Here is a 13,010-nt window from a genome sequence, read left to right as displayed (position 1 = left end):
CATTTCCGGTCATCGACAGCCAGTGGACGTTCGAGCCGCATTTCGACTCCCTGATCCCGAAGATGTCGGTGGCTGCCAACGCCTTGTGCGGCCTGCTACCGAATATTAGCGGGGCGGTACTCACGGTGCGCTGATTATACGAGGTCATCGTTCGGTATCGAGTGATATACGGGGCCCCGGTGTGGGTGAACGATCTGATGGCGAGTCGTCGCAGCCTCCTGCTTCTGAGGAGGCTGCAGAGAGTAACTGCCATCAGAATCTTCAGAGGATATCGAGCGGTGTCCCACGCGTCGGCGACCGTACTAGCCGCGTTTCCCTCGTGGGAGCTTCGTGCGTTAGTGCTGAAGAAAACATACGCCCGCATAAGAATGCGGGACCCGGAAGGGGACTCGGCCGAGCAGACGGTCCCAGACGACCCAGGAGGACGACCGCCGAGGAGGACGCGTGGGACCAGTGGCGATTCGAGCTGGTCAACGAGGTAGGCGAACACAGAGGCGCGGAGGCGGCCCTCCCAAATTGGGAGATATGGAGGAGCCGCCACGACCTCCTATTCACCTGCAGGATGACCCAGGTGCTCACAGGACATGGCGTGTTCGGCGAGTACTTAATGAAAATCGGACGAGAGAAGACGGACATCTGTTACCACTGCGGGGAGGGCAGGGACATGGCGCAGCATACGCTGGAGTTTAGTCCGGCGTGGGAGCTGTCCCGCTACACCCTGCGGCACGTCATTGGCGAGAGGCTGACCCCCTCCGTGATCATAGAAGCGATTCTGAGCGGTCCACAGGAATGCGAGGCTGTCCGCCTCTTCTGGGAGCGAGTTATGTTCGCAAAGGAGCGAGCAGAAACGGAGAGAGAGAGAGAAATTCCCACCTTTGTAGGATAACGCGATGGAGGGGGATGGCAGTCAGGCGGCCTAGAGCCACTTCATTGCCGTCACAACAGACCGCGATTAGAAGGAGGGACGGCGCCAGGGGCAATGCGCCCCGCCCTAGCGCCAAATTCAATAGTCAAGGAATTTTAGGACTGGCTCGACAAGAGGACGCGGAAGGGGATGCAACGGAAAGATAATTCATAAGAGTTTCCAGGAGCACTCCTGTCATACGCGTAGGATGGTCATCGTGGAGTTTTAGTCGGTAAGAGTCCGACACTACTCTGCTGTTGCCAATTGTTAGCAGCAGCGGAGTGTCCATGAGGATTTCTTCACGTGCAAAAAAAAGGTTTTTTTGGATCTCTAGCTGTTCCTATCTGTCCTATTTCGTGCCGTAAATTGAGTAAATACGTTTTTAGTGCTTCGCGTTCTTCGATGTCAATGGCTACGCGTCGTTCAACCGTCGTGCGGTTTTCGTTTTGGACTGCGTAATTTAGTTCGTTGAATTGTTGTCGGAATTTAGAGTTGAAAGATTGTATGGTTCCTGTTATTCCTTGTTTTAAATTTTTTAATTTATCTCTGGAATTGCTAACAATGGTTGGAGTTGACACATTTTGTCTTAAGCGAGTCTCATCTTCAAACGAGTTAATTTTTAAGTATCTTATATTCCTTTTCGCGTTATCGGTTATCTTTTCAGTAAGTATAAGATCTAATAGGAAGTCTCCCGCACTTGCCTTGCACTTGGCTCTTGCTTTGCGTACTGATAGAATTAAATCTTCGACACCTACGTCATCTCGACCCCGTAGTATCTCAATAGTACGTATAGCCTCTCGTGCTTGGAGGCCTTGTTCTTCGCCGCAGTCGTTTCTTTGTCTAGACATGACGTGACTGATTCATTGTCTTTATGAAATGTTTGGTCTGTCGGTTTCGTCGTCTGTCATGTTATCAGCGCCGGTTTCTAAATGGGTGCTCATGTGGAGCTGGTCAGTTTCAGTGTCGTATTTCATTTCTATAGTTTTTGCAAGGTCACGTATTTCTTTGGTCCGATTTCTATTACTAGTTTCCGTGAATTCTTTTATATTAATGTTTTGATCCGTATTACCTCTATAGTTTCTAAACTCGTGAGTTAGACTTTCAAGTTGTTCGAGGATAGTAACGATTAATTCGTTTTGTTTTGCCGTACTCATGTCAGTTGGATTTGAGGTGAACTGAGTGTCCGGGATATTAGTAGTCGTCCGTTAGTTGTTAGTGTCGAGTGGCGGTATTTGTGCTGTCAAATGTCGCCACAGATTTATCTTAATAGATATGATATTTTCAGAAGAAACGCTATATTCAGAACGTATTTCGGATTTACGGTTTCGATAATGTACGAAATCCAGCTTACCGAGATTCTTTGTAGATCCTTCTTTTCATTAAGGAGGTGACCGTGGTCCTTCGCTGTAGAATCCGTAGAGTTCCCGTTCAAGTTTCCTCTTGATGCGATGAATGGATGCTGGCAGGATCGCCAATTTTGTCACGTCGGAGACACAAGAAATCACGAAACAGATAGGTCGCAGTTCGAACATTTCACGAGTAAGGTGAAGAAATTGAACTTCGTATAAGATGATGGAATTTTTATTATATAAATCCAACAGAGTGACGGTTCAAAGTGTTACAACAGAATAAGTTCTTGAGCGCTAATTTAGGAGGGTTTTTATATTGAGGTTTTAGTCCCTTTGGAGGGATTATCGTTGGATGTATATCAGAGGCGGCTATCCCGTTACTGTTTAATTATTACTTCGATAGTTGTGGCATGCAGGATGTTTCGTCCAGTTGATTACTGTTTCTGGGCGGCTGGCCTTCTTGAGCGTGTGACATGTAAAACATTCGAACTCCGACGTGACATTAGCGCCGTCGGTTACGAACGATCAAGACCAGATACAAATCCCGGCACTCATAGTCCAGTCTTTCTCCGCAATTCCTAAAATAAGAAGAAGAGCAGTCCGGATGGTTGGAAGAAAATTCTATACTATGATGTCATAACTTTAGTAAGCACATGTGATCGAGTTTTCTGACCGATGCAAATACCGATGGTATGCTGAAAAAAGCTGTAAAGATCATATTTTCATTACTAGTTCTCATTTTACTCATTGTCAGACGTAGGCCTAGTTCAACTGATGTTTCCTTTAGATTTCTACACCGTAAACTTACTAATTTTGGAAAAGACTATTTTCGCTTTTCCATTTTTTTACATACATTTTCAAATTCTAACCTCTTGTCAAGCATTTTGCACCTTTTCGGATTAATTAAATTCTTCGTCAGCTATTCTCGAGTTACCGTGAAAATCTGAAACCGTTCACGGAATTCTTATTACGGTAGCAGCCTAATTCGTATTCACCGAGCGGAGTATACCATGTTGCATTTGATATGCACTGATATTCGAATACATGCACTGTTTTACGCGCTGTCGCGTTACACATCAATGCATACTTATTGCTACTACATGGAAATTTTTAGCAGTGCCGCTAACATCACTTAATATATCAATCCACAGAAACACGTTCATCAAACCAAGACGCTGGTAAACAACAACTGTGTGGAAACAAACGTTCGAAAGTAGCAGTCGTCATTTCATCGTAATGCGATATGATGCGCTCTTTGTCGGTGTGAAAGTTTCTCTTTTTTCTTTCACGGCCCGGGCGATCAAATGGAACTTGATTTCATTAGTACATTATTTTACGCGAAGAAGCTTGCTATAAAACATTTTCGTTAAATTTGTTGTTTCTCGCGTGATAGCAGCTCTATATATGCAGATATAATACCTTACAGGAGGATAGAAATGCGTAGTTCATCAACGAAATACTTTAAACAAGAATTAATTGTAACCTGTTACGCCTCGAGGCGTAAAAAATTGTTGAAATTCCCTATGACTCCATCTTAGTATCTTTTTGAAGGATACTTTCTGGATATGTGTGTTTAAATTGGTTACGAGTAATCTTGAATATGTGTGAGAAAATTAGGTTGATGGTCAAACTCGTCGAGTTTTCTACTCATTTCTCACTGTTTAAGCTAGAAAATTTTACCGAATGTCCAGCTGGACAAATTGTTAAGTACAAATTAAATAATAATAATAATAATAAACTTCTTACTGTTTCGATCTCTGAGGTGTCTCATTAAATGGACCGCAACTTTGTTATTCCTGCAAACTCTTCGTTAAACTATTTGAAGTACATTTTTGACATACTTTTTATTTGTACATACATGTGTGCATACATTTGTTAATTTCTCATACATATCTACATACCATGGAAGTCTTTGTGAAGAGATTAATAAGGTAAAATTTCAAAATAATTGAAGTATTTAGAGAGTAAAACATTTATTCTGAATTATGATGCAAACATAATAAGAAGAAATCGTTTCGGACAAGAGGTTTGACATAAAAATCTTACAACTTCAAGTCCTTTTTAGTGTTAACAGACTTAAGAAACTAAAATTAAACATACAGCGAGAAAAGTTTCTCATTCGCACTAAAGATGATCTATGACATTAAAACAATAAGAAAAGCAGTAAGTAATAAAATGTATTGATTCATAAGATAACCACAAGAATTACTAATAATTCGCAGAAGTATTAATCGATTACCCGAAGAGTTGGGGGCACGTCGACCATGTCACAAATAAACTATTTTCCTCAACACGAAAATTAGCAAAAATAAATCGGTAGGAAAGGAGATTTTCTGTTGCGTGGGTTGTAACGAGAAAAGTAATTCCAATTTAAATATATCCCGAAGTGTTGGGAAAAATAATATGCCATGATCGCCATTGGAACTCGCGGAAAGAGGAAACTAATTCCCAGAGGTAGCTCAGTCGAATGATCTCGTGAAACATCGAAGGCGATCGATAAAAGATATTCGCAATGGTTGAATTGCGATTAGTTTCTAAAAGAGACAAACGTTGAAATATTATCAATTGGAACAAGTTTTCGCTCTTCGCGTATCTTGCAAAATAAAATTTAAAAATGAAGGTCGGAGAATCTTTTTGACCTGGAATATGTCTTCATTATACCACATTCAATTATTAAATAATATAATAGTTTTATATTTATAGCTTTATAAATTATACAGTTTCCTATATTTAAAAACGAAGCAAGATATCGAAGACTATAAAAGCGCAAAAGCTATTAACATCTATTTCTAAATATATAGTATCGTGGACAGATTTCTTAAAAATTAAGGAGGTGTGTTGAGATATGTATAATTTTCTGTGCTGGACTAGGTTAAACGCGCAGTAAGAATACTTCTATGCGAGTATTAGTGTGTGGGAGTATATGTGTGCGCAGCGTCTCAAAAACAGATGGATATAAACTGTCCAGTCGTTAGAAGCATCTGGAAGGGTCGTCAGTTAACAGTCGGGTAAAGAAGAAAGTGCTGAGACGCGTGCAGATATGTATCGATAAATATAATAGAGATCGTCCATTAAATAAATGTATAACTATTCAAACATTAATTAAAAGTGTAAATTTTGTGTTCCCATAACATTATTTCGGTTTCAAAGATACAAAATTCTCAACAGAACTATAAACAATGTTGCGAGAAAGCCTAAATATCGATAGGATGAAAGGGTCGCGAAATTTCAATGGGCTTCAACTGACAATGTGTCGTCGGTTCTTGAGTCGTATAGTTACGCGCAAGGAGGCGTAAGTAATCTTGATCGCGGACGGTTACGGAATACGTACATGGCGGGGATATGAGAAAAGACAAAGGGATGCTTAAGGGAGAAAGACGAATTAATCGGAGGTCTGAGAGTCGAGTTGTGAGGAGTCGAAAGTTGAGTCTAGAGAGAGTCGCCGAGTTGTTATGAGCTGTAAACTATTAGTTCTGACTTGTGAATTATCCATTTAGTTGTCTTAGTTATAGCACAATACTGTATTTATTTCACGTTAAATAACCATCGTTTCCTGTTTGATCCATTCTAAATAAATCCATCTATTAACTTATCATATAGTGAACTTTAGCACGTTCGCGGGGAGACGCGATCTCGAAGAAGCGCGCCAACGAGAGTCGTAAATTCCCGTTACGATTGACTAATCGACGCCACGAATCGTACGATCCCTTATTTCTTGTGGGATAATAAGGGTGATAAATTGAAATAACGCTGCAATTAACAGGTTACTATGTATTTAATCGATCCAACAACTTCGGTGTTATACAATAATGAATGTTTGAACGGACAACGACGAGTGAGTACGACCTGAGACTCTTTTCGTATCGTTGCGTTGACTGACTGTATTCGACTGACTAAGACTCGCTGGAGATCGACCGAACACTATTGAAGACTTATTGCCAACTTGAAGACTTGAACAGGAGTTGGTGACGACTTGCTCGAGAGTCTCGGAGGAAAGCTTGGTGTGGGTGTGCCAATTGACCGAAGAACGCGGATTCGTTGTTCGCACTTTTCGTCCAGGAAGTGAGGGTAATTATCCGTGATGCCGATTGGTTATGACTCGCTCTAATGAACAGGATATGAAGAAGTCTCCCACCAACGTAGAGCGGGGGTGGACTTTGCTCCTGACGAAAAACAGCCTTTTCCGATGGACATGTGTTAGCTTTTCCCATCTGGTGATTGTCCGCTTTCTCCGTGATTCTTACGAGCGCCTAATAAACTCAAGGACTTTTCCAAGACCCAGCCATAAACTGAAAATACTTATAGAATTAGAAAATTCTTCAAGACAAGCAGTTTGACTGGCAAATATGTGTGGAAACAATGAAGCTAAAGTTAACGCTTTATGGTGGGTCCTTGGATCTATTGAGAACCGGGAAGACTGTAGGTTGGCCGTTGGCTGCCAGGTAGCGAGGGATGGAGTGCAGGATGTCCCACGCGACGTAACATATAGGATAGAAATCATTGAAAATCCTAATTTCTAATATTTCTGAACAAATAAATCCTATAAATATAGTTGAACGAATTTACCATTTAATTTCGACTACCGTTACCAAAATCGTGATGTTTGCTTTTCTCTCTTATCGAAATGCACTCTTCATGAAAAGTTCTAGGCAAACTTCTAAGGCCCTACCCAATGACAGAAACATAACAAGTCTGACTGCGTATTTTATACAAAAATTCAAATGCGCCACCGGGATTTACCCCACATGAAACGGAATATAACACGGGCAAAGAGCATGGGAATCGTGTGCTTTCTTTTTATTTTTCCGGTGCATCTGGGATTTTTGTTGGTAAACCGGTAAGAAAATTTGAGCAGACACGCAGATACTAGGTCGTCGTTATTATTTTCTCGAGAGGAAAGTTATTCCATTCACTTCAATATTCGGAGAATTTGTTTATAACTAACTAGTAACGTTTAAAAACGCTCGTACTCTTTATTAACTCACCTGAACCGTTTCATGATGTTTCTAGAAAATTTACCAGGCGAATTCCGTGCTTTACAATAAACATTTATTGTCGAACGATAGTAATTTGCCTATTACGATAGAAAGATACTCTTTTCTATGTTATATGGTAAGAATATAAGTCTATATAAGAAAAAGAATCTCGCATGGCTCTGAAATATGCAAATATATCGCAAGATTTTTCAACCGACTCATTAGTCGGTTATTAAAATGATACGCTGCCTGATTTTATTTTAAGCTATGCAATTCCATGTGAGAAAATCAATAGGCACATAATTGAAAATAATGGAGGAAAACATTTTATTTTCTTCTATATTCTATTGATTTTTCCAGTATGTTTGAAATAGTCTTCCGAGTAGATGGATAAATGAAAAGTTTACCCAGATAATTCTTAGTTCCAATGCGACTTTCGCGTAATATAGTTCGTATAAATCTTTTGTTGAGATCAACAGTGTATCAAGCAGGACGATCCCAAATGACATTAGCAATATTAATTTTGTGCAAATAACCACAGTTGCGTCTTTCGATATAAGACATTTGTAACACAGATTTAGATTATGAAAAAGATGAACTAGAAGATCTCATACCTATTATATCGTAGAAGAAGAAGAATAATCGATTACACAGAGAAAATTATTTTATTAAAACAAAGAAAAACAAAGAAAGCTAAGAGATAATGAAATTAAATTAATATGGTAATAACAAAGAACAATTGTTTAAACTTATTTATCAGTTCCCCTATAATTTGGTAAAATATTCAAAGATTACCTGCCACAAACTTTGAGTCTCTCGAATAACTTGGGAGAATGTTCACTCTTATTCCAGTCAGGAAAAGGAGAGTAAAAGTTGGTGAATTGGGGAAAGGCGTTAAAAGGCTTGGGAAAGGAAATTAAATAGATAATATTTGCCATCGTAAGGAGGTAGATCCAGTCACGTGCTGCCGCGTGAGACAATTTCATCCGTTTTTAACGGGCTACGATATATTTAAAGTTTACTCGCAGACACCAGAGGCTAAAACCCGGCTAAAAGGGGACGATGTAGATGCCTCATGATATCCCGGCTTTCCTTTCGCTTGTTCTTACGTAGATGCATGCGCTATTTCGTTTTACATAGATAATTAGTAGTCTGAGTATCATTGCATACTATTGCTTAACACTATACATAAAGTTGACAGGACAAGTTTTCAGAAATTTTTGGAAATGATTAGAATAATTGTTAACCATTGGGCAGGGATTGACCACTAGAAATTACGTCCAATTAATATCAGCCGCCTAAGTATCCTCTTTTTAGACCTATCGGTTTGCTTGGTAAACCGGCAAAAGCTTATTTAATTAATAATCCGCGAGCGGGTGATCGCAATTTCCAGTTTTAATTATCACTCGTTTTCTGGGTTCAGAGCAAGAGAACGCTTTTCAACGCAACGACGATTTCTTCAAATATTTCATCTTTGCTAGTTGCGTTCGCTGCCACAGAATTTTCACGGTAATACCTTGCACATGAACACCCGTATAAATGCGTTCGAATAGATGGACATTTGCAACATCAAAATACTTTACAAAAGGCCAGAAAATCAGTTTAACTCGTAGCGTCTTTGTGTATTTCGCATAAGAGCCGCCCAAGGACTAAAACTGTTCGTACGTTAAGCCAAGAAACGCGGCGGACTAAAGAGTTAATCGAATTGAAATACTCAATTTTAATATGAGGAGAAAATTTCGAATAGTGCCTTTGAAATAGTATTGTAATAGTAATATAATATAACAATATAATAAGCAGTATATTGTATATAATCTTGAAAATAGGGAAAAAGGCGGGCAATGAAAATTACTTTATCGATGAAAAATTAATTGGTAACTCGACGAAAGTTAACAGCATAAATGTGGAAGTAATAGTTATAAAATATTTAGTATTATTAAGAATTTCTTATTATACAACCGGTGATTGTCGTTAGCAAATCGCGCAAGCGTTTCTAATTATGACTAAAGTTCTGTCATGGTTTGCGCGTGCAACATTAAAGAAAATTCCGAGATGCGCTTAATTCGTCGCAACTGTCTGGCCGAGCATTTTATCACGTAATAATTACTATAATTACTAAATTTCAAGGGAGTTTTTAACAGCTGTAAAAGGGTTGGTGCAACTTTTCAACAACAAAGAAACTTTACGGGGATCAATGTCCTTTAATGCATTTCGACGATATGCACATTCTTCTGGCGGTAATAACTGAAATCCGACGTACTCATCCGGGCTTGTGTATATCACCCACTCAACCCCGGAAAATGAAGAGCAAACGGAGTTTCGTCTCCGTATCTATCGCTAATTCTACGAATCGCGTATGCCTGCTTCTAGTTATCTTTTTTCCTATGTCTATGCACCCGTCCTTTTTTTCTCCTTCTTGCTTTTATTCTCTTCCTTTCCATCTTTTTCACCTAACTTAGTCATATCGTGATAATTTCATTCCAATTATTTTTAATCGAGTAATCATCGTTAATTGTGAATGTAATTTCGAAATAATTTCGTCTGTACGTTGCGACTAAAATTTCAATCGCCAAGAGAATTGCAAAATTTATCCTGTGTTGCATAATAAAAAGTCACGTCTCGTCATTCATAATTTGTAATAACATGTAATTTAACCATTGCTTAATTTTTTCCGTAACATCAAAACTGAATTAATACAAATTGACTGATAGAACGAAAACAGTTTTTTGCATATTACGTGGGCATTTTGTTGACCAAAGCAAGGAATTTTCATGCGTGATGTTTCTCTTATTATTTCAGAATGAGTTCTATTTCCTATTTCCGGGAATCGAGTTGATTGAGCTTGGCGAATTTGTCCAACAACTTCTCCTAGACGATAGGTATTTTTATATAACGGCATTCTCTATGTCGATTTTGCGGACCGAATTGATCATGATAATTGGCGAAACCGTCAAATTTAAAAACATGTTCCGCTTTAATGTTAGAGTGACACTGCTAATTATGACAAGTTTCCTCAAACTAGGTTTGCCAATTTCATAGCAAAATATCAACAAAAAAGAAAAAGAAGAAAGAAACAGGAAAATACCAAAATAATTCTTTCTTTTCGTGGAGAAAACCTTCATAGACGCCCGTGCCCTCCGGGTAGAGGTAGTGCCAAATTCGTACCGGCTAAAACCTCCACGGTAATCGTCCTGACGATTGGTAGGAGAGCCCCGGGACCATCTATTTCGTATTGCTGCTGGGGCACTCCTTCTTCTTCTCCCTGATATAATATTTCTTAATATTATTATATCATTATTAATTAATATTCCTTCTTTTTCTCCCTGGTATAATCGGAAGCCTTGGTTGATTGGGCCGTTAGGAGGGACCACTCCTCCTAACGCCAAGCTGCTTGGGCCGTCGTGCAAGTCCGAAGGGGAGACTAGACCCTCTTCGGCGCGACGGCACTCTCGATGGGTGTTGCCTTCTCACCCTGTTTCTCGCGGCGCGCTCCTACTGCGAGCATGACTTTCGCCTCCCACGGTTCCTCCCACGCCGGGCAGAACTCCAGCGTGTGCTGCACCGTGTCTTCCTCTTCCTCGCAGTGCTGGCACGTGTTAGTCACCTCCCGCCGAATCCTAAACAGGAACTTACCGAACGCTCCGTGCCTGGTGAGTACCTACGTCATCCTGATTCCAGGTCTCGAGCCTTGCCTCCCCCGGACGTCGTGGACCAACCGGTCGGCAGAGGGCGTATCCCCACCAGACCACGGGCCTCGCAGTTGATCGTACCTCCGTCGGAGCGCTACAGCCTGAAGCTCGAATGGAGGAGACGCCGCCAGGGTCGACGCATATGATATCGTCCGGTATCCCCTTACGATCCTGATGGCGGTCGTCCTATGAAGCCTCTTCAGCAAGAGTAGATTGCGTCGACTTTTCATCACATCCTCTGCCCACACCGGAGCCCCGTGCAGTACCCGAGAACGGATAACTCTCTCATACGGTCGGCGCAATCCGACTTCTGCCCTACCGATATTCGGCTGCAGTTCGCATAGAGTTGTTGGCTGTCGTCGTCACTTTGAGAACCTTAAAGTGCGGCCCGAACGTCCATTGACTGGTGATGGTGAGGCCCAGGTTTTCATCTGGGGTCCTATCTCAACCTCCTCTCCGCTTATGTCCAAGCACAGGTCGGGCGGAGGAGTCCCCCTACGTCGGTAGTCATAAAACCATATGGCCTTCTACTTGGCTGGGGACATCTTCAGGCCCAGCCTTCGTATAGCCTGTATCACGTTAGGGGCGGCAAGCTCTCCGTGGCGCAGCGTCTCGTGCCACCAGCGTCCTCCGGCCAAGACCAATGTATCGACCGCGTAACACACCATGCCTGAGTCTGGGGGCATGGGACAATGAAGCACTGCGTCGTATCCGATGATCCACAGAATCGGACCCAAAACCGAACCCTGCGGAACCCCTCGCTCAACGGGCCACCGCCTTTCTCCATACTTGCCGGTGTAGCTGACCCATCTATCGCTCAGGTAGGCTCGTATGACACGAATGATGTAGGGAGGCACCTCGAAAAATTCAAGGGCCTCCAATATCCTGTCACAGGATATGGTGTTGAATGCATTAACTATGTTTAAAGAGGCTGCCAGCGCTACTCCACCCCAGGAAACCATGGCCCGTGACATCTCTCGTACCCAGTTCACCGCATCCACCGTCGAGCGGCTCCGCCGGAAGCCGTACTGGCTTTCGTGCCAACCGGGCACTAGCCTTGACATGTGGGCCTCCAGACAGGCGGCACTGACTGTTTCGAAGAAGCTTGCCCACTTCATTCAGTAGGCACACCGGAAGATATGCAGTCGGCCAGTCTGTCGGTCGTCCCTCCTTCCGTAGCAGGACCAGCCTCGTCATGCACCATATCCGAGGGTATACTCCCTCCCTCCGACACCTTGTAAATAGGTGACGTAGTCTGGGGGCCATGACTGCCATTGTCTCCGCCCATATCCGTCCCGGGACTTCGTCCGGGCCCGGCGCCACGTCGCGGGAGGCCATTTCCTTCGTCGTATCCAACATCTCCTCCTCTGCAACGCCTAGTTCCTCTCTCCACTCCACTGTCCAAGTCGAGATAGTGCGCGGCTGCCCCGGGCTGTCCCCTTGTGGCTGGAACAATGTGCAAATGACCTCTTCCAACAATGCCGGATCCATATCCGCCGTCAGTTGTGGGGTCTTTGGACGCAGTTTATTCAACACCATCCTGTACGGCCGCCCCCACGGGTCGGATTCGACTGACTGGACGAGATCCATCCAGGGTCGGGCGTTAGCACTCTTGATCCTGTAAGCTGTGTCGCGACTCTCTATATGCCTCGAAGCAGAGGGAGATCTCTTTCTCGTCATAAAGCCGCCGACGGCGGGCTCTCTGGAACCGCCTGCGGGCCCGAATGCATCTAGCCAGTCGCTCTGCAATCTTCGGGGTCCACCAATACACATTCCCGTTCTGTCTAGTCTCAGGCACGGAGCGCAGCATTGACGCATCACATGCCGCTTTCATGTCTCGGCGGAGGTTATCCGCCTTCTCGTCCACGCTTGTCTCCTTTGTACGGGCGCGGTTCAGTTCCAGGCCGCGGCAATGGTGCTGCCTGGAGCATCTCGTTGTCTCTATCCTTGAGGCGCCATCTTGGTGGCGGGCGAGTGCGTTCCGTTCCCCGAATGCCGCGGGCCTCTCTCGCGAGCATTGTCTCCGGGCCGACCTCCATGAATATATACAGGTGGTCTGAGAGAGTCTCCACCCCTTCAGCTACTCTCCAGC

General features: G+C 42.9%; 1 protein-coding gene across 1 annotated transcript; it reads right to left on the bottom strand.

Annotated features, from left to right (window-relative positions):
- Positions 1 to 11,830: 11,830 nt before the first annotated feature.
- Positions 11,831 to 12,277, bottom strand: LOC122568302. The gene has a single exon (XM_043727905.1). The coding sequence runs from the start codon at positions 12,275 to 12,277 to the stop codon at positions 11,831 to 11,833; it is 447 nt and encodes a 148-aa protein (XP_043583840.1).
- Positions 12,278 to 13,010: the final 733 nt, after the last annotated feature.

The sequence above is a fragment of the Bombus pyrosoma genome, linkage group LG6, assembly GCF_014825855.1.
Source record: "Bombus pyrosoma isolate SC7728 linkage group LG6, ASM1482585v1, whole genome shotgun sequence".
Classification (NCBI taxonomy): domain Eukaryota; kingdom Metazoa; phylum Arthropoda; class Insecta; order Hymenoptera; family Apidae; genus Bombus; species Bombus pyrosoma.
Note: the sequence above shows the minus strand (reverse complement) of the source record. Positions and strands in the feature narration are given on the sequence as shown.

Excerpts from the sequence above, each read along its gene's own strand:
- LOC122568302 (XM_043727905.1), bottom strand. The coding sequence starts at position 12,277 with ATGTTGGATACGACGAAGGAAATGGCCTCCCGCGACGTGGCGCCGGGC.